This window comes from Metopolophium dirhodum, chromosome 7, assembly GCF_019925205.1.
Source record: "Metopolophium dirhodum isolate CAU chromosome 7, ASM1992520v1, whole genome shotgun sequence".
NCBI lineage: Eukaryota > Metazoa > Arthropoda > Insecta > Hemiptera > Aphididae > Metopolophium > Metopolophium dirhodum.
This window is the reverse complement of record NC_083566.1, coordinates 7,308,164-7,331,673: the sequence shown is the minus strand read 5'-3', so window position 1 is coordinate 7,331,673 and position 23,510 is coordinate 7,308,164. Positions and strand designations below refer to the sequence as shown.

Here is a 23,510-nt window from a genome sequence, read left to right as displayed (position 1 = left end):
GTCGTGCGATCTTTTTGAAAACCTATTTAGAGACGCGTAACACATATTTTTCGCCATACCACAGTCATCGTTTTGGATACCAGCCTGTACAATATTAATATTGTTGGCTACGGCTGCGGCGTTATAAGAATACCACAATACCAGCTAGGTACCTACCAAATAATTGTATAATATCGTCGTAGCGTTTTACGAAAAAAATACATAATAAACATTGTTACGATATCATATTATACGTCACAGTGATATTCACGTGCGCGTATTATTATTCGGTGATAGAAACACGGAATATTGTATGTAAACCAATAATAATAATAATAATAATAATTTAACGAAAAACACCACATTATCTTATTTGCCCGTAAACACGACCAACGAGTGTGTTTACTTAAATCGTAATTAAAATCTAATTAGGTAGGTATAGGTGCACCATTTTCACTCATACGCGTAAATAATAAGTATTCATCGATTTAAAAAAAAAAAAGATCCGTCATAATACGCATATAATATATTATAATATTATTATTATTACGAAATTATAGTATATTACGATGTACATACTGTTGTATGCACTTTGAAAATTGTAATTGGTAATAATTATTATTCATCGAATTCAGATATTATATGGCTATTGGTTTATCGCAGCAATAAACGTTAAAACAAACACGAACAATAATAATAATAATAATAATACGAAATAAAAAGAACCGAATAAAAAACCGATATGCAGGTGTGCTGTGAAATAAATATGAAATAATATTATGCTGTGTCCCTATAGACGTGCAGAGTATACGCGGATTGATGTAAAAATAAAGCGCGAAACTTCCCGCCAAAAAAAAAGGCATTTTCCGCGGTAACATCTGAAATGTGTGCGTAGCCTTTTTATTACGATTCACAATATTATTACCACCGGAAGTTGTTACGTCCTGGTGGTACGGTTTTTCTACGCCGATATATTGTAATATCATAAAGTATACTACCGGCGAATTGTAATAACCCTAAAACAAATCAAATATGATGTGATTTAAAATTTAATTAATATGATACATTGACGAGATTAACCGACAAAACAAACTCCACGCGTGTTTTACAATGTGCGTAAGAATATGTATAATAACATCGGTAGATAGGTAGGTAGGTAGGTATATAATATTAGGTAAAGTGTAAAGTAATGCGAAACAGAACAAAAATAATAATATGAAACATAACGATTTGTACGCACTATATTATCGGTTCTCGTGAATTGAAATAACAATAATAATACAATGTTTGATTTATCTTCATTTTACAATACTTATTAGCTTACTTTTTTCCATTTGAAATTTATGAAATAAAACAATAATACTATATCATTTTAATATTTTATACTTTTTCGCGTATTTTCAGTTGTAGTTACTCAAGTATTAATATTTCAAATCCACTATAAACGTAAAGAATTTGTTCATTTAAAAAAAAAAATTATAAAATATTACTCGTACCTGATCTATAAGAAAATGCTTAAAAAAATATATATACCTACTAAATTAGTAAGTCAAAAAACCATTGTGCCTTCATAATTTCTTAAAATTATTTTTTTCTGTAAAATATATCAATAAATACTATTTATTTTGTTTTTAAATGTGTTTTAATTGCTTATCGTATTTTTTTTTAAACCCCTTAATATTAATAGATACGATTACATTTAAACATAATGCTTCTAGATAGTTGTAGACAGTAATTTATCAGGAAATTTATATGTTTGATTAATGTTTATTTAATCGGTTGTTCGCGTTGTTTGGTTAATCGTACTTGGTGCTATTAAAATATTATACTTGAAGTTCATAATTAATTTCTAATAGTTTGAAACATACTTAATTTACATATTTACCTATTTAAGGCATAGTACCTATAATAAGAACATGAATTCGTATTTTTATGATATATTTCAAACGTGGTACATTTTGGAAAGTGAAAAACTATTGGTAATAAATGATAAATGTAATTATATTTAATTTATTCCGTGTCACTGAAGTTAATAGAAACAAATATCAAACTTTGAGTAAGGTTAACCGAGACTACTTACTCATTGTTCTGAAACCAGTTTTAAACACGTAATGACATTGTTTACACGTCGTGTTCAATATTATTTAAATTATCACTAATTAACATATTTACACGAAATCCCTGTTTTTCTGAGATAGATGTAGGTACGTTTTTTCTGTTTTGTATTGACTGATTTTGAGAGAGTTCAACGAGAACGTATCACCTGGATTACAATTTCCCGTGTTTCGATACTAAAATTATTGGCATAGTCGACAACATTTAAAAATACGTAGGTATCCATTATTTAAATTAAATAATGTATAATAATTCGAAGTAAGTGCTCAGTTAAAGCGCCACAGCTGCGGTCATACACGAATTAATGAAAAATGACAATAAAAATTACAGAAATAAAAACAGTACCTATTTATTATTAAGTAACTTAAAGAAAATAAAAACGCAAATGTCCGTCATTATCGGTTGCTGCGTGTGAAATCGAATTTAAGAGGATATACACCTATAGCAATAGGTACTAATGAGAAAGTTGTACAGTAATCGTCGGTTTAAATGATAGGTGTAGGTAACGTTGATGTATCGCAATCAAACGTCGTGATGATTGACTATAATATAATGTAATATAATAATATTGTATACTTTAGGTATATATACTATATTATTATCATTAACGTCGATGAAAAATATTACGCCTTGAGAATGTAATTTCGACTTACCGGGAGGATTTGGCAGATTCGCATTCTTTTTTTTCGTTTAAAAAATATAATACATAATCATTATACATTCATGTGAATTCACATTTTAAAACGAATACAAGTAATACCCACAACATTCGTCTACGATGTTGTGTCCGGTGTGTATAATATTGTTACCTAAACATTAAATACTTATTATTATTATAATACATTATGAGATTCGCAGTGAAGTCTCCGACGAAGTAATCTGAAACACGCATAATTATGGCAACTTAAGTGGCAAAAAAACAAAAGCGGAGACCTACTTCCTTTCTATTGTATAGAACCACTTATCAAACTACCCTGTACCCGCCAAAAATGTCTACCTATGATAATGTATATGTGTTGGATGTGATGTGCATATCCTTTTGGCGCGTTTGCGTATCGGTTAACGGTTTGTCGTATCAGCGAATTGCGAGTAGGTCTATAGGTATAATAAAATGCATAGAAATATTAGAAATTTCGAAGGTACTGCACTCATTACTAACATCTACCTATATTTACAATGTCGAATAAAACAAAATTGTCCGCCGGGATCAATCCGTTAAAAATATACATTTACATTTAATGTTTATATATTTTATAGTTTTGTTAACATATTGTCATCAAATTTATTGCTCTAACATATTATTATCGACCGTCGAACTGCACACTATTTTAGGACGTATAGATCATACCCTCGCCGTCGAACGTGCATTTCTACGATAAACGTCCAAAATGCGTATTCATACCATATACAGCTGGTGATCTCAGTGGATCGTAAATTTAGAGTAGAATATCCATCTGAGGTCACCTGAGCAGGTCTCCCCCTCCCCTATCACCCGTTATCATCGGTTGTCGGGACGATATAATATATCCGCAACCATTCGAAGAGCAGATGGTTGGGGGGTTGGATACTTAACGAGCACTTAGCTAACCTATATATCGCTATATAAATTATATACTATCGATAAATGCGGACCATCGACCGCCAATCGTATAAAGATATAGCCGTGGTTATCGAATGGTGATTAGCGGCTGTGGCATCGGCAGCCAGGTATAGGTATATCGGCGACTGGTTGGGGCGAGTCGAACAGTTTGGAGGGTGGTGCGGGGAAGAGGTGAGTCGTAGTCCAGCGGGAGAAGAAAAAGGGCGCGGCGGAATGGGGGCGAAAAAAAGAAAAAACGAAAATCTGAAAGAAAAAAGAGAATCGAGGGGACGTGGCCGAACGTGCGCGCGCGCTGGTAGTCGAATGGGTGGGTGTTACTTGGGAGTAAAAGAGGAAAAAATTGGGCGGGGGTGCGGCGTGGCGGGACCTTGGTTGGGGTGGGTCGAAGAGCCGCGAGCGCTGTGTGTGGTGGTGACGGGGGTGGGTGGTAAACCGAAATAAGTATGAGTAAAAGAGAAAACGAAAAAGAGCTCGCTCGCATTTTAATAGCTTTCATTAGCGCGACCAGATATTATTATCCTAACGCCACCAGCCCCCCTCACCCTCGTACAACCACCACATCGATAACCATATATTCACGTGCCGCAAACTGCAAACTGCACACACACACACACACACACACACACACACACACACACATACTTTTGGAAAAATCACGATGAAGGCGGTAAAATGCGGCCAGAATCGGAAAAAAACGACAGCGAATAGTTTCAAAGACGTGGCTGTCATGAGTGTCATGAGACGCGTACGTCCTAGGCCGTATTTAGGAATTTTATCACTCAGGATCAAAAAAAAAAACAATGGATGAGTTATAAAATAATTATAATAAAATTAACTTTTGTTAAAAAAAAATTACCTATAACTAAAAAATTTAAATTTTCTTCCTGGGTTGTGACTTTTTTAGTCTTATAATATTACCATAATAATTGATGAAGTTAAATCACTTTAGATGTTTAATACTGCAGCTATGTGGCGTTCATGCTAATACCTATATCATATAGCTAATATTATATATTTATAAAATATATGGTTACAAAATATTATATTAATTTTAGAAAATAAGCCATAAAAGTTATGAGAAGATTAAAACAATGGTATTTCAAAAAAAAAAATAACCACCAGATACAACAGCCCTCTTGCTGAAGTTGACCCCCTCCCCTATCCTAAACACGGCCCTGCGATTGTCCGCATATCCACCACCACCACCACCACCACCAACTCGTGTCACGTGCACGACAACTACAACAGCCGTAGTCTTCAGTGCGTGTAGTATACCTAGGCATACACTGCACGGTTGTTCCCCTATTGCCGACCGCGCAACAGGTTTTTCGACATCCTCGGTGCCGCTTACCCGGCGACCACCGCAGCCGACACAGCCGACCAGGTAAAGTAGCCTGCAGTATAATATGCGCATATTATGTACGCACTATACCGCGGTTACGATCGGTATGCGGGCGTGGCGTGGTATACGGTATAATAATATGGTAGTATATATTGTTTGGGTAGCGCGGTGCAGCTTAGGTCTTTGCGGCCGCGGCGACCGGCGTTTATAGATCCTCGGCACTCGCTCCCTGACGAAAATACGCACAGCTGTTATATTATAATGGAGATGTGGCCGCCGGCTAGGAATCAGACACCACCAAATGCCGGAATATGATTATTCGCGGCCGTTGTTCAACTAAAATGTTCAGCCTAAAAGGCACTATAATGTGAAGTGACATTTTTTTTTTCTTCCAAGGGCCAATTCTTTACCGTTATACATTGTGATTGAATAAAAACCAATACATAAAGGTTTAATGACTGGAGGTAATCGAAACAATTGATTAACTAACGCACCGTAACTCGTAAGAATGCGCGTATAAAATCAAATACGAATTTCGATTTCCTGTAAAATGTAGAAAAATTTACTGAATTTCAATTTAGAGCGAATCGCCTCACACAATGCTATAGGGGTTTTGATCGCGCTGGTCCGCGTTTTTTAAAACGGCGTGGTTAAAAGCTCCAAGATTAAACTGGCATGATAATTATATTATAACATACTACGATCGGCGATCGCGTATAAAAATATTATAGGTCCTACACGTATTGGTACCTAACTGTAGTTATTTATTTAGTCAGTAACGTTTCCATAAAAATCGTCTACCGCATACCGTGATCATTCATCGCCATAGTATCTTCTGTAACGTATCGTATTATCCATTAGGTATAATATAGTGGTATGCTATGGTATTTAAGTGTCCGGACATCGGATGATGCGGTATAATAAAATACCGTGTGTCTATGCGATCGTTAATGCTCATTAGGTTAATTCGGGAGTTATGTGCATATAAACGATTTTTAATATTGGCATCAGACTAATGTGCATCAATTGTTTGATTCGATTGAAGAAATCGAATTAACTTCGGAATTAAAAATGCACAGGCGTGGATCTAGAAATCTGAAATGGTGGAGGAGGGATTACATTTTATACAGAAAAAATACATTTGTAATTTCAGTACATAATATACTATAGAAACCCAACCATCATAGATACGTTTTGATAACAATACAAACATTTGCATTAGTTATTTTATAATAAATATATAATACATAAAATATTATAATATTTCCAAAGAAAGGGGGATAAATCCCCTTATACCTCTCACTGGATTTGCGCCTTACAATGCATATAAATTCGTTAATGATAAGTAATATGTTCGGCGGGAAAACCAGCAAAACTATAATATGGTAACTACTTTGAGCACGGAAGATATAGCATAAAATCGTACAGCAAAAAACATTCGAATTATAACTTTGGTTTTAAATTATTTTCTAATCCTACTATTTAAGACGCATGTAAACTAGCATTTTAATGTGCATTGACAATTCCATAAACACATGAGGATTTCCGATTCAGTGGTGGTCTTCTGCAACTAGGGAGTGATGGTCAAGTGTTAAGACGTTGATGATCGATAAATATATTTTTATAGGTCTAGGTGTATTGATTTAGTAATATTTTGGTATTCGTTTAACTATAGTTCGTTTGTTATCGTGGTCTGGTGCCGAAATTGTTTGTAAATTGATTTGCTTCGAAATCGCTTTAAATGGAAATGTAACTCAACAGTTGTTGTATACGGTTTTTCGTACAGTTTATTCACGCTGCATTTGCCATCCGAGAGTCGTAAACTCGTGAAATTATCGAGGATGGTATTTAATTTTACATAGTAGTGATAATCGGTGATCCCCGTGGAATATCCTAATAATATGTTGCCTATATTATAACGGACGTGACGGTCGTATCACCACCGGTTCGCGAGTTTGCGCTTCGAGAGGAATTCGGAAAGACTTCAAAGCACATCAAAAAGTCAATCGCCTCCATGTGGACATAGCTGGTATCGAAATTCCGAAATGCCTACGTCGGATCCACCGAAAGTCGGTCAGAAGAGTCGACGAATGAAATACGGTTTATACCAGTTGAATAATAGCATTATATTTTAGAACTATAAGTACGCGCATAAAATCATATAATATTTGATGCATAGTATTTCGCGGTGCATATCGCTTGGCAGATGATAACAGTTGTGACATCGATTTATATAATATATTATAATTTATATTTACATTATATCGTTTCCGTGTAAGTTTGACGTGTACCATCTTTGAGTAAAAAAAAAAAACACCAAAGTAACCGCGGCCTTGTGGGTATATTTCCTCAATGAAGAATGGGCATAAGCTCTTTAATTTATATTCCAATGATACTCGCCCTTCCAAACTAACCGAATACAAAACCAGCCAGTGATTCGTGAAACTTTTCCCAGTACGAGTAAAATGTTTATTACGTTCGCCTAATATGTTTCATTGGATTTTCCGCAACACCGAATGCTTCGCGGGTGGTGTATTTACTTTTTTACCCATCTTTTTCGGATTTTTTGTATTTTTCGGCTACTCGTTGGTACTTAGACGTTATCAGCGGAAACAAAACAAATTAATGCTCAAGCGATTAATCGTTTTATGGCAACTAGTTCGTTATAATATACTTTTCGATATGTTAAACACCAATGAAACAGTATTTCGCACTGTAGACAATGAAATGAAATTGTTAATATTGCACATAATACATTATAATACATAATGGCTTACCTACCGAAAACAAACTTATCCGATCGCCATAATATATCAAGGAATCAAGAATAACATATATATTTCTAAACAACTATTAGGTATGTTTTAGTCCAATAACCTATATTGGCTATTTTAGATTTGGGGCTTCTGTCTCCGTTTTAACAGGGGCGTGAAAATAGTTTAAGTAGTAACTGTCCGCTTACAGTACAACCAAATATATTACCGACCTCACTGCATCATACACTTGTCTGATTACGCTGGACCGGCAGCAATATTTTGAATTTGTCTGTGTTTAATGTAAAATATAAAAACCAAAACGGTATAAATATCTATCAAAATATCACTTTAAAAAAATAGTCAGCTGTAATATAATTAAAACACTTGGAACATTTTGAAATCTTTAATTATACAGTTATTGCATAAGTTTATAATTGTGTGGTAGGCACGCACTAACACACTTACTTCACGTGCCGTTAATGCATAATGTAAGTATAGACAAATAATTATATCACTATAATACTATATGTTATTAATAATAGCTTGATAACGATAATAGCTTCCGTAACGATTTAACTATAATATATAGGTGCATTTAAATTTTAAAAATCCATTTGACACATAACATACAACAAATAATACTATATCTGTATATAATATATTATAATAATAATATTATGGCGATTAGTATAATTATAATTGTAATAGTAGCGCAGGTGCCAGATATGTATAAAAAACATATTATAAACATATAGTTTTTATTCTATGAGCGTGAAACATTATTGCTGTACACTTTTGTGTTCTACGAATTTATGTATTACTGTAAAGATAATAGAAACCTTGGAAATGATTTTCACGGCAAAAAAAAAAGTAAAAAAAGGGAAATCGTATGAACACCTCACTGTATAGTCCGTAGGTACACTGTAAGTCGTAATGTCGTATTATAATGTCTCGTGGAGAATTGTTGCAGTATTATGCAGACTGCAAACATATATTATATACAGATATACACAGGTATACATTTTATATGTTCGTATATAGATACATACTTATAATCAGTTGGCATTGAATATGTGTCTTGAAGTAGAATATTAGTCGAAAATTATGATCCGTCGTCGATTAAACGCATACGTGTTTTTACGATTAATCGATATTAATAATAGGCAATATAGCTTTTAAACATTATGTTCGTGCAATCATGTTGAAACTTTCATGAAAGACATTGATATATTAACTGGACATTTTTTGTCTGTTAATCTGAGTTTAAACCGATGAAATTATATAATCTTTATTTAAATGTGTATACTTCAATGCGCCAATAAACAAATATTAGTATTATTCAAATGTTTCATTAGAAACTTTACGAGCTTTAAGTTATATATTATTAGATAATTTACAACGAGTGAGACTAGTGATTGAATCACAAATGAACCTTTTATACCAAACTATATTATAGATATTCCATTGACGAAACACTGTCCCGTTAATTGGGCCACGAAACTTTATCAATATAGTAAAGTTCTAACCAAAAACACATAACTTCTTAATTTTTTCTTTTGTCAGTATAAGTGATAACATTTTTTCGTAATAAATTATATATTATGTGCAATATAATACAACTATAGTTATAGTTAACATGGTTTATTATAACTATAGTTTGCATTGTATATTTAAATTTTTCTGAATTTGGTTTTAACATTAATCATTTTTATAATCAATTTTAATTGCTGTTTCATGTTAAATAATTTTATATTTTTATATATTAACAGTATTTACAAAGAACAAATCTTAAGTTTACTTGCTTAAAAAAATTTAACAAAATAAAGCTGCACTGTAAAAAAAAATTACCCATGGTAAAATTGACAGAACTTATATCTCTATTAAAAAAAAAAAAACTTTTATAATTTAAAGCTTTATAGTATATGAAACTAAATAACACGTATAAAAACGGGTCCTGCTTGTTAGTGGCTCAAACACTGCAGAGGCAGACAATAAATATTCAGTCCTCGGGTAGGTGAATAAAATGTGACTCTCTTGCCGTCCGCTCTTTAAAACTATAAGAGGTACACTGATTATACTACGAAAACTAAATAATAATTATTATTTAAATCATATTAAGTTGGCAATGAAAAAAAAAGAAACATTCACAAGTGATGTGGTATCAATTAACACTATAAAACATTTTTAAGAAATAACGCAATACCTACTTATATTTGTATTGTGATATATGCAAAAAATCGTATTTTTAAACAGAACAAAATGTTAAAAAAACAACTTTTGTAATTTGAATAATTATATAATCATTTTTTTATTTTTAGTAAACTAATGTATACATTAATATTATAATGTAAATTAATTCAAATTATTTATTATTTATTATTTAATACTTAATATCTTACAACTATTATTTCATTAAAATTATTTTTTTTGGCAAAAACATATTTTATTGATTGTAAATTATATTTACTATAATTCGTCGCAAATATATAATATATTATACTTACCCTGTACCCAGTTATATCAAGTATGTAAATTATTTACTTTGTAAAAGATAGTATTTCTATCAATTTTCAATGCATAGGAAGTCATTACTTGTATAATATTAGAAATTATAATAATTATTGCAGATAACAAGTAAATCATAATTATTTACAACAATGTTAGGTACCTATAATAAATATCGTATATCTGGCAATAAAATACTTTATGGAAAGTATAATAATATTAATTTTATATCTTGACATTTTTATTTTATATTGATTAAGGAACAGTTATTTCGATGTCTTATTATTGGGGATTAAGGTATATAATGACTAAAATATTATGAATAATATTAATTCTACTGTTCATTAATTCACTAAGTATGTAATGATTATAATATTGCTATACATTTATGAATTATAATATCCTATAAATCGACGAACTGCGCAACTATATACCTGAAAAAGTTATAAAATTCTAAACAATTTTCTAGTTTTATTCTGCTTTTAGAATTATACATCATTGTTTTAACACACAGACACAGACAAGGTTATTGTTTTTGGTTTTTTTTTTAAAAAAAATTTTTATGTGTGAAAATGGTTGGTTTTACCGACTACTGTAAAACCGTGCTCATATTTTTATTATTATAGTTATATTCTGTAACACGACATATTATGTAAAACATGTTTGAGATAGATACGTATATTAATAAATCAGATGAAATGTTCCACATTTACTACGTGTGTTATTATATCGCGTTGAAATTGTTTTTATTTTTATTTTCTTTAAGCTCGACAACAGGTATCGCGTTACGTTACTGTTATAAAAACCTACGAGCTCATAATATAGTTTTTAATTCACGTCTATATTAAATTCCGATAAAAACATACGATTCTCGAATGTTATAATATTATGTGTGTAAAGCATAATACAATATTATATTATAATACTAACAAACTTGGGTAACTAAAAAATCGATTACATCTGTAAAACCGCTGTGTGATCCGTCGGGTTTTACTGTCTGTTCATGCGTGTGCTTAAATATCAAATGTCACCTTTATAGGTCTGTTCATCAATCGTATCCTATATTTTATCTTATACCCACATAAGGCGTATGATGACAGTGCTGACTTTACCTCGTATGGAAAATAAAATATTCACGCAAATTTATTAAACCACAATTATAATGTTATTAATTACTATATATTTCACAATGCACAGTTCGTATATTATTATGATATTTTATAGTGCTGGTACGTTATTGCGATTAAAAATGACGTCTGACCGCCATCCCGACCCCTGTCGATAACATGCGGTTATCGATATTATATGAAACGTTATATCTTATGCATATAAGTAGCGTTGGCAATGCGGAAAGGGGGGGGGGGTGGTGGTGCACTAATCGTTGGAAAACGATCGTGCAAAGAATGAAATCGTTTTTTATTGTTTTGTTTTTTTTTTTTTAGACAGACGACTTAATCCGCAGCCGACTTATTCTCGTCATCGTCAGACGAATGGCGGAAAATAAAAATTTTAATACTCGCTAGTTGGTAATATATACTTTCTATAGGTATAGTAGTACTTGCTAGGACCCTAGGTATAGTGATACTTGCAGCTAACCCGGTATACTATAGATACCCGACTATTGTATACCTGTGTATTTACGCCGGACTACGCGTTGTTATTCATGTCGACCAAATCGACTGCACCCGTCCATATATTAACTACATGAATTATGAATGTACGAAGAAGAACATAATGCGCATAGTGGCGGTACATGATCACTAATCGTTCGTGTATATTGTACAACATGCCTGCCTAAGTCCTAATATGTATTTATAGTCGATAATGCCACGCACAAAAAATGCGGTTGGTGAGGGAGGGGGGGGGGGGGGTGATCACATATAACTCTAGTGCTATGCCCCACTAAATTGTTCACACGAAAGGTAGAAAACAATTGTACAGCCTCAAACCACTCGGTATTATCTTACGGTCATTTTCAGCATGGAAACATTACAATACGAAGGGCTGCATCGACTTCCAAAATAGGGTAGGTACGCGATTTTTCGTCCTTTCGGCACTATCACTATCGCATCACACCTCTGTTCCGAGTTGTTCTATACATCTATCATAATATTATATTGTATTACATTAACAACGAACACAATTATATTATTTAAATCGAAATCGACGTATACACCTATATTGTTGAAAAATCGGATCCTCCCCGTCATCCGCGTCCAATTGAAAAATCCTAATAATACGAGTAGGTATGCAACATTGCCTGGCCGGAGGGGTATCCATCCGTCGACTGTTGCCGATGCACACCTGTACCGACTACCGAGATAAGTCTATAATAATATGTGGTGGAAGTAATACTATCGTAGTTCCCACCTCAGCTGTGATACCACATGAAAAAAAAAGGTACATAATAATAGTATATGAGACCGTAAATGATAATATTATGATGTTTTACTGTTTGAGTAATATTTTTGAGTTTATTTTTCCGCACTCTTCATCGGCATTGCCAGTCCACTCGTGTGCATTTTTTTTGTTTTATAATAATAATATGCACACCTCATATCGGTTGCACTTTATGATATTATATGTACATCGTTATCGCGTGAGTGCTGCGCGCTATATAATAATAATAATAATAATAATACGTTCCTATACTTCGTAGTATGGAAATCGCATTGCCGTGATGCAATGGCATCGGCACGGCATGTATTATAATATTATAGTGTATATATATATATAGAGAGAGAGAGAGACATGTAGTGCGCAAACGTTACATATAATATTATAAGTCTTGACAATATATTATTATTATTATGTGGGCAAACATTGTCGAGATGAGACGGGTGAACGGTTGAATTTTTTTTTACGCGCGATGCAATTGCGACAATACATCGGAAGATGACTGAAGAATATTCACGAAATACGATCGGATAGTATAAATTGTGTGAGTACGTACGTTTTGGGAACCTCTGTGTATCACAAAAAACCTCTTCTAATTATTACGGACGCCGATAGGGTTTACCTAAACATGTGCAAAGCAACTGAAGATTTTTTTTTTAAGTTCCACATATTATCGGAAACACTCGCCGACGGACATAATATTATTATAATGTGTATTTACCACGAGTGGCGTATCGGTTATGCTATTATAATAATATTGTATTAGAGCAAAGGCGGTGTCATTGTACACAATTATTCATACATTTATATTATACCTTCGCTCTCCTCGACGAACGTCATAATAAATTATATTAAGAGGACGCTGCACACGCATTGGTTGTCTCCGTCTTACAAGGGTGCGTAACATAGAAAAATATCCATGGTCCACGGTTAGTTTTGTAAGTTTAAAAATTAGAGAGATTCGCCTTATTATGAAACTTAATGGTAAGACAATAATATTATCTGTGGCTGTAAGAGGGGCTTTTACAGTATTTCAATTTTTTTAGCATGTTTCGCGTATATAATGTAGCATAACAATGCTAATAATTCACTTAAAAATGTGCTATGTTACGCATTTATAGGACAGAGAAAACAAATGCGTGAGTAGCGTCCTCTTAGGTTAGGTTAATAATAATAATAATAATTACACATGAAAATAACCTTGCATTAGTTGTTTGTCTTCACGTGGGATTTTTACATAATTAAGAGTATTTATATACCTGCAGCATGTGGTGTTGTGACATGTGAGTTGTGAGTGCGTTATAACAATATGATATTAGGTATTACATATTGGATATTATTATTACGCTCGTTTCCAGTGAAACAATATGTTGTGTAAGAGGCAAACATTCGAAACAATATGACTGTTATGTAATAATATAATAATAGGCAAGTAAACACACCCACGAGTTACTATTATGAAGGTACTATTATTATACGTTTCGACTTTACTAAAACTTAAACTTTCGTCGCCAGGGAAAATGACTTATATACTGTTGAAATTGTATGTCACCTTAATCTAGTTGTATACGTTTTACACGCTTAACCACACAATGCGTTGCGTTCCTGTGGAACAATTTAACACCTTGTCAAAAATTGGTTTATAATTTTGCAATAATAATATTGTACACACGTTGTTATAAACGTCAGTGGCTCATAAAAAGGGAATCAGTCGAGGGGAATAGTTATTGGCCCCGGTGCCAGGGTGTCATAGTTTGGTTAAAATACGGATTTGATTAATGTGTCATATTTTTATTATTGTAAGTGCTAGTGGACTTTTTGGGTCAGTCCATACCATGATTTTTTTCGTTACCAGTTATATATATGTACCTATAACAAAATATTATAGTAGTATTTAAAAATGTTAACCAAACACTATGTTATGTCACGGAATTGATAATTAATGTCGGCACTCGGGTCGTTCGTCTGGCTTAAATCGCCTTGGCGCAGTGATGTGTTGGGATTAACTTAAAAACAATTATTGAATATTAGCTACGTTAAAAAAATTAATATATTTCTGAACTCAACTTTAGTTGAACACTAAGACAGTGTCTTAAACAGTATATTTTAATTGGTTTAGAACATTTTAAAACTCAAACAATATGTCGTTAAGAGTTTAAGTAGTTTAGTATGTTTTACTCGTATGTTTTAAACAATAATTAACAACAATTTTAAAACAAATGTTTTAAATTTATGTTTTAAACATGTTTAAAACCATTTGTTTAAAACATTGTGTTATAAACATAACAACCATGATTGTATAGGTATCTATGTAGTATTTTCTGATTCTTTGCATTTACCTATAGATAAATTATTTACAACTGAACATTCAATATAATATTATCAACTAAATTCGATTTTTAATCGATAAATTACTTGAAAATTTTGTATGAAAAATACAAACAAACAAAAACTATGTATTATAATACCAATCACAAATTGTTCGTTTCACTCAGAACTTAAAAATTGTAAATTGTGCGCAAACAAATGACAGCCATTTAAGTTTTATTTATTATTGTTCTAAAATGAAGAAATCTGATTTACCGTGTTTTTAATGTCGAGTTTACCGTCATTACAAACTATTCGCATAAAGTTTTTTCCTTAAAAAGACTTTTAGGTCATAAAATTTACGACAGCGTCATTTTTAATGTACTTTTCGCCCTTTTGAGCCATACTTTGTCATTATACAGTTTAGGCCCCCTTTTCTAATGTAAATGACACTATTTTCTTTTTACCATACCTATTCATTTCAGTTTTCGCAGTGTTTCGAAGACAACATGTTTGCATATTGCATGCATTTCATTTCAATCAACCATTCCGTCTCATTAACAATAAATAATCTACTATAATAACAATATGTCATCACATAATATTGTGCACAATTTTTATTTTGTATATTTAATGTGATCAAACTCCATGGTTTTTATACAAAAAAATGTTTTGAATATGATTATAATTTTTTTTTCCACTCTTGTATTTCTTCTATTTATCGAAATAACTTCTTTTTATAATATCTTAGTATAATCTTACGGCCTTCTGGTCGGAAAAGCAAATACGTATTGTTTTACAATATCATTACGTATTATTTTAATGAAGTCGAATCAAATGTGAAACTATAACTCGGCTATTGTACAATTATTGAAAATTTCAGTTGATTATATTCTAACAATATTATTTATTTTTTCTCCATACAGTTATTAACGGATATGGACACGCCACAGTACAGTCTTCGGTGGAACAATCACCTGGTCCACATGATGGACGCCATCGAAGTGCTACTACAAAACGAAACTCTCGTGGACGTCACGCTGGTTTGTGAAAAGACTCAGTTCAAAGCCCACAAAGTCGTCTTATCCGCTTGCAGGTACCTACCCAAATTTATACACTAGACTTGTATCTCGGGAATATAATATCTTTATTATTTTTTAATTATATCGTATGTTTTTCCTAGTCCATATTTTCAAAGGCTATTCTCTGAAACCCCGTGCAAACATCCTGTGATCGTGCTTAAGGACCTTCCTGACTGGGAGATGAGAGCCATCATACACTTCATGTACAAAGGGGAGATTAACGTTGGCCAGGAACAGTTGCCGTTGTTGCTACAGGCTGCTGAAACGCTACAAGTACGTAAACATTATAATATTATTAGTGTTATCCGGGAAGAAGACCTAAAAATTGTATGTACCTATACCTACGAAGACAAATTTTCGGATTTTAACGTAAACTCCTCACAGTATCGATGACCATATTATTATTTTTACTTGCATAACATTTTGTACAAACTAAACTTTAAAAGGATTATAAAATTGAGATATAATTGTATCGATCTCGTGGTATATTATATAGTATTTTAGTTTGCAGTTAAGCAGCTATACATTTACAACATTGATTTGATGCGCTCGTAGCTTGTAAAAACGTTGCTTGAGCAGATTTATTAATATCTAGGTACCAAGAACGTTTAAGGACCTAAAAATACAGGTTTAATTAAGACAGAGATTTGTTTCGTAAAAATCCGACGGATATGGCAATAAAAATTACTGACCTTTCGATGTTTGTAAGATTTTATCCAAAATAAAATTAAATTCCGGAAGTTTTGAGTTAGAAATTATGCATTATTAGGTTTCTTTTTTCTTTATACTTCAGTCATACTCGAGTTATGGTTAATTTAATAAATATAAACTACCTACAAAATAATATAGGTATTACTTCCTATTACAAGTATAGGTACACAATATTTAAATATACATGCATTATATGCTTAATTTATAGTAAATATAGTGAGTGGACTTACACCTTGACGTTACACTTTGGATAGGTATGAACATTAAAAATCAATAAAAATATTAAATAACACACTAACCCAACCCATTATAAAATATTCTTAGTTCTAATGAATTACTTATGCAATAACCTTTGCCTTTGTTAGAACGGGTAAAAAAAATTATTAAGAAAAAATAATTGGTCGGCTTCCAACTTTTTTAACTGGGTAAAGCCACGGCAGTACGACCCGTCATCATACCCGCTCCTCATTCATCACTGACCATGTCAACTCGTAGGTACCTATATAATATTACCAACGACTGTAACGAATGTGTGCTGATGATTGGAAGGGGGGGGGAGCAAAGAGAACCCTGGCTACCATCGGGTGGGTTGTGGGTCATAGATCGCGACCGCTAATCGCTTTCACGATTGCAGATCCGCGGACTGGCCCACACTGAGCGCATTCCGTTGTTTGTCGATTCGCCCACTTCGTCGTCGGCGACGCCCACGGACGTCCAACCATCACCGTCGCAACAGCAACAGCAGCCACCGCTTCCGTCGTCTCATCACCACGGCGTGGGCGGCCACCATCACCATCACCATCACCACTCCAACAGGGGCCACAGTCCCAGCGGCAGCAAATCCGGCACGACCGCCGGCCACGAGCTGACGAACGGACAGAGTTCTCCGGGCAAGGGTCACCATCACCATCATCACCACCACAGGCACCGGACCGCCGACTCGCCGCAGAGTCCGCGCAACAAGTCGCAGCCGCCGCCGCACCACGCGCTCGCGCTGCCGCCACCGCACCACCGCGACGGATCCGCCGGCCGCATGTCGCCGACCACCAGGATGTTCTTCCAGGCCGCCGCGGCCGCTGCGGCCGCCGCTGCAGCCAATCCGTACGATCCTTCGCACATCCGCCTGCCACAGATACAGCACTTGCCACCCATCACGTTCAGCGACCGGAACTGTCCGTCGCCGACACCTCGCAGGAAACAGGTAAGTCGTGCCTATATTATACTGATGCAGCACCTGAATTGCGATATTATTACGTGACCAGCTAACCTCACTGTGTGGTTTTTCGTTCGCTGTGTTTCAATATTCTTTTCTCTTCGTCTCGAAGAACCGAACCCGTTACTATACTTCATAGAGAGAAATTTGCCAATAATGCTTATACAACGTCCAATGTTGTCAACTACAGACAATACTATAATATTATATTAATATAATACGACGCGCTTAACCTTTATACAACGATTTTTATTGACATCATTGTGTGTACATGCATATATTTAGGCTCGACCCAGGCGAAGATCGGGCGAAGCGATTGGTCCACAAGATTTGAGCAAAGCTCCTTCTCCGTCGAACTTCAGTAACAATGTCGCCGAAAATTTGTCGATGAAAAAATCACCGAACAATGAAAATATCAATAACGAAAACATGCCGACAAATTTAAGTTGTAACAGTAAGAGGCCGGATAGGACACCGTCGCCGTCGGCAAATGTGAGTTTTCAAACATAACTTGTAAATCTAAATGGACGACTGATATAAGTATGCCTATAATAATATATAAAATTAATTGATACATTTTTTTGTTGTAAAGAAAAATGACTCAATGATGTTTTATAGTTGTTCAAATAATATTGTTCATAATAAAAAGGAAATGAAAGTGTGATGGAGAAAGAGAAAATTATGGGTTTTATATTATTTACAATTTAGCGTATTAGTTTATTATTATTATAATATTTCATTATTTTACACACATAATTTTACATCTCATTCAATGTTTTTAATGAAACACGTCATAATTGGCGTTATTTTTCTATGCGTTTATACGTTTATAACGAGATATTATTTTCTCTTTCAGAAACAAATGAAGGTCGAAGTGGAAGAATCAGAAATGATTGGAGACTTGGGACAAAGTCTGCCGGTAGAGTTGACTGCCAACAATGGCAATCCGAACGTAAACAACAATAACAATAATAATAATAACCAGTCGAGTAACAAAAAGAACCACCACCATCACCACCATCATCATCTCAACCACCAACAACAGCATCAGAGGCATCCGGACTTCCCTTATTATGGGCCGGATCCCATGAGCATACCACTTAATCCACACGTGAGTTCACGTCTTCGCTACTTATATTTTGTTTTACGTATTTTATTTTTATTTTTTCACCCCTCTTTACCACGGGGACTCGTCGTTACTGTTTAGTTTGTTTATTCGTTTTGGAAATTAAAGTCCGTGGAAATATTATTAATGTCAACCGAAGTAACAATGATATTTTTGGTTGCTTTAAAATTTTAATATACATATAGAATATAAAAATATTATTAATCCCTTGGCAGTAACTAAAACCTACGACCGAGATTTTCGTCTGAAAGTGGTGTTTCTTTTTTGCAAATATTTGTACCTATTTATAATAATATTATAGTGCTTTACCTATACAAATATGATTTTAATTTCGAAAAAAATTTTGAAAAAATACACAACTTTGAGTCATAAACATAGTTTAAATGGTCAGTTTCAGTAACGTATTTAAATTGTATACTTTCGAGAGCTCTTAAGTTTTAGGTACGTTAGTATAGATTTACTTTGTTTACCATATTATTATCATACATACACTTTAATATTAGATTTTAACAGAAGTCATTTTAACAGTATTACGAAACAAAGTTCATAATATGTCATTTTTTTTTTTTTTTTTATAGGATCCGCACTTTGAGAACTCGCTGTTTCCGCCTTTTGGACCGTTGTCGTCGCTATCTCTACAAGGACCTCCTCACAGTAAGTTTGAATATTATGTATACTTTGAGTTAATAAATATAAAACATTGTTAGAGAAAACAAAAATGTAGCTTGTGTGTGTGACTAAGAGGTAGAGCACACCAAGTAATTACGTGTCCATGTGTTTTTTGTTAGGCGCTTAGTGTTCTTTTTATAATAATATATTATATTATATTATTTTTGTTTGGAATTCATTATTTTAAAAGAGCACTCGACATGCGTATGCGTTTTTTTTTTGTAATATGAAGTATCTTATACTATAATTTATTTCAAACTTATCCGCAGTCGTAGGATAACAATTGTCAATTGTAACAATGACGAGAGCAATAAAATGTTTCTGATATATTATATTGTAATTCATTTTAGTTTTATCGAGTTCATAAAGCTAATACTTTTTTGTTTTTGTTTTCTATTATAGTGTTTCCAATAGATGCCCAATTTGGTAAGAGTAACAGAAAAAAAAATTTTCATTACGTAATAAAATAGTTAACTGTTTAGCAACAACTGAATAATCATTAAAAAAATTGTTTTAAAACTATCAAATATAAAAATAAATTATAAAATTATTTTTAGGCGTTTAAGGTAGACCAATTATTTTCTTTCATGTATAGTGGTGTTTGAAATAAAAGGGGCAAATCAATATTGCGTTTTCTATTTAATAATAATCATTTCTTAACAATGTTGTTTTTATATGGCACACAGTCGCATACTATAAAAAAATACATTTAATTAGTAATTATATTAATATATAATAATAATTACAACATAATATAAAAAAACCGATTATACATTATTATTAATGTTGTTAGTTCCGGAATATTATTAATTATTTCTATATTATTTAATGAGTTCAATAAATTGAGTTTAAAAAAAAATACAGTTCATCTATTAAAATCCATTGATTTGTTTAAATATTTGAAACAACAATATAATAAACTGAGAATTAAAACAGTTTTGATATAGGTAACTAATAAATATTTATTAAGCTTTCTCTCGGACGGTTTTTATTGTAAATTGAAAATTAATCACGTAACAGTTTCATTGCACTAGATGCATGAAGAATTAATGTCATAGCAAATATTATGTATAAAGGATGTATAAAGGGGGCACTGAATTTTCAAAAATAATATTTTTTTAGAAATACTTAAGTTTAGCATTACATTAATTTAATCTGTCCTTTTTTCATTCTCCTTCTTATTACAACTTTGCCGTTTCGTATTAATTACACATAGGTATAGTTACTTACTACACGACACTTGCTATTTGCCAATTCCAAAATAAATCAATCGTGCCGGTGTTCAATCATAATAACATATTTTACATACGTAATATTACGTATTACGGTAATAATTTCGCGAACAGTGACGATCGATTAATACAACAACATCAATATAATATTATGATGTGGTATTATCCTTCATAAACTCCAACGATGATTCTTTATCATTTTGAAATAATTATTCTAACATAGTGCGACAAATCGTTGGAAGTTCTCAACGTGATGACATTTAAATATTATTTTAAATCGTAGATTATGCATTTTTATTTTGTTTGTCAATGCGTGTGTGTACTATCATTTTTTTCTAATGTGATCTTCATTCATAACAGGTCTATTTCCCGGTTTGGACGGCTGTAGAAACCCACTGCTAAACGAACTGATCGAACCGAGGTTCGACAATCCACCGCCGAGTAAAAAGAAAAGTAAGTAATACAACCTTATGGGCAACGCAATTTATAGCAAGTCACTTCTAATTCGTTCATTTTTTTCATTTTTTCCTTATTTTCTTCTCTGCAGAGAAAATGTTCCCGGTTGGACGTCCCAAGGGCCAGCACAGCGCTCCCCGCGGAGGCCCTCCCAGGTCGTGGACAAATGCCGAACTCACGGAAGCGCTACAGCACGTGTGGAACAAGAAGATGACCACGTCGCAGGCGTCCAGGATCTTCGGTATACCGTACAACAGTCTGCTCATGTACGTGCGTGGCAAATACGGTAAATCGCTAAAACTGGAACAGTTGAAAAAAGAATGTTTCGGTGACATAAACGGTCCGCTGGACTTGTTGCACTTCGGGTCCATATCGAACAATAACAACAGCAGCAACAAGAACAACAATAATAACAATAACAACAACAGCAACAACAACAACAGCGGTGGCAACAACGGCCAGTCGAATATCAACGGTTCCGGTAACAATAACGGCGGTGGAGGCAACGGCCCGACACTGCAGCCGTGCAACCCGCCCTCGGAACCCGTCGACCTCATGCTGGGGCCTCCGGGATTCAACCCACCTGCGTTCCCAACTCCCAACTTTTTCCCGGACTTTGGGTCCACGTTCCCGATGGGCATAGACATGATACACCTGATGCACCAGCAACAGCAACACATGTCGTCGATGTCGGCGGCCGACAAACACCAGTACTTGGGACTGCAGGACATGATCGGCGGCCAGCCGTTGCAGTCGGCCGTCGTGCTGGACTATGCGATGAAGTCTCCGGCTGCCAGTCGCAGCAACTCAGAACCACCGACGACGGGTGGCGAGGGTGATGGCGATGGTGATGGTGACGGCGACGGTGAGGGTGAGGGCGAAGGCGACTGCGACGACGATGACGGGGTCGACGATTGCGGCGTCGACGACGAGGACGACGAGGACGACGACGACGACGTGGTGGCCATGGACTTCTCAAAGGCCGGCGGGATCGGCGTTGGCGGCGGCGGTGACGTCGGCGGTGGCGCCGGTGACATCGGTGGTGGCGCCGGTGCCGGTGACGAGGATGACGGGGTCGACGACGAGGACGACGACGAAGACGTCGACGACGAAAGACTGAGTCCGGAAGCTGATGACAAGGACAAGGAGCAAGACTGACACGGGGTGTTTAGGGACTACGCGCTGGCGGCGTTCGACGCGGTGCTCCGAACATAATTTCGCCAAAGCGGTGTTCTTCGCGTCTTGTGTACCGAAAAATACGCATAAGCCCGTCTTGTACACGAGCGCGCGCGTTCCTTGTCCACCACGTGGTCGTCGTCACGGGCTTTCGGCTGAATCGCCGCCCCGTATCCCACCCGCAACCATGTGCGCGCACGCCCTTTACCTACACCCCAAAACCACCCACCCTAAATCCTGTCAATCCTTCTTTTTCGCCCTTACCCGTAATCAATTTATAATAATATATTATTATGTCTGTAAATTATAATATTATCTATAAAAAATAATAATAGTAATTATAAATATAATATAATATAATCATTCGGACGAATCGTACGGCCGTGGTTCGTAATCGCGCGTGTAACATATAATAATCGTTTTTAATGATAAGGGATTGAAATAAAACAATAAAAAATAATGAAAAAATTTGGTACGAAAACAAAAAAAAATGTAAACACATCTACTACTATTACTACAGCTAGTGAATACAAAGAAAACGTGTAAATTAGATTTTAAAACAAATTGATCGTGTACATATTTATAAGTGTGATCGTCGTATCGTTATTAAAAAAAAAAATTTATTATATTATTTTAGACCAAAACGTAGCCATTTTAAAGATAAATCATAATTATTGTTCCGAAACAATAGAATTTCATCTCAGCCCGATAAACAAATCAAAACGATACAATTACCTAATATACAGCCGAACACATTATGGTGTCTACATACAGTTCCTAAGTTTTAGTTACAGTAATTTTATTTTAATTTTTATTAGTTATTAATCATGTGTATACTTCTGTG

At 34.2% G+C, this 23,510-nt stretch overlaps 1 protein-coding gene across 3 annotated transcripts in view; it reads left to right on the top strand.

Moving 5' to 3' along the window:
• LOC132948714 (protein jim lovell-like) overlaps positions 1–23,167 on the top strand; it is a 62,906-nt gene extending 39,739 nt beyond the window's left edge. For 2 of the 3 annotated variants that reach the window (XM_061019327.1, XM_061019325.1), the window contains exons 2-10: positions 15,928–16,097; positions 16,185–16,356; positions 17,429–17,995; positions 18,293–18,499; positions 18,864–19,118; positions 19,712–19,787; positions 20,205–20,228; positions 21,395–21,487; positions 21,582–23,167. In XM_061019327.1, coding sequence (XP_060875310.1) covers positions 15,940–16,097; positions 16,185–16,356; positions 17,429–17,995; positions 18,293–18,499; positions 18,864–19,118; positions 19,712–19,787; positions 20,205–20,228; positions 21,395–21,487; positions 21,582–22,648 — 2,619 coding nt within the window. In that variant the 5' untranslated portion in view covers positions 15,928–15,939 and the 3' untranslated portion in view covers positions 22,649–23,167. The remainder of the gene's footprint in view (positions 1–15,927; positions 16,098–16,184; positions 16,357–17,428; positions 17,996–18,292; positions 18,500–18,863; positions 19,119–19,711; positions 19,788–20,204; positions 20,229–21,394; positions 21,488–21,581) is intronic. The other variant, XM_061019326.1, reaches the window with a different exon arrangement.
• Positions 23,168–23,510: the final 343 nt, after the last annotated feature.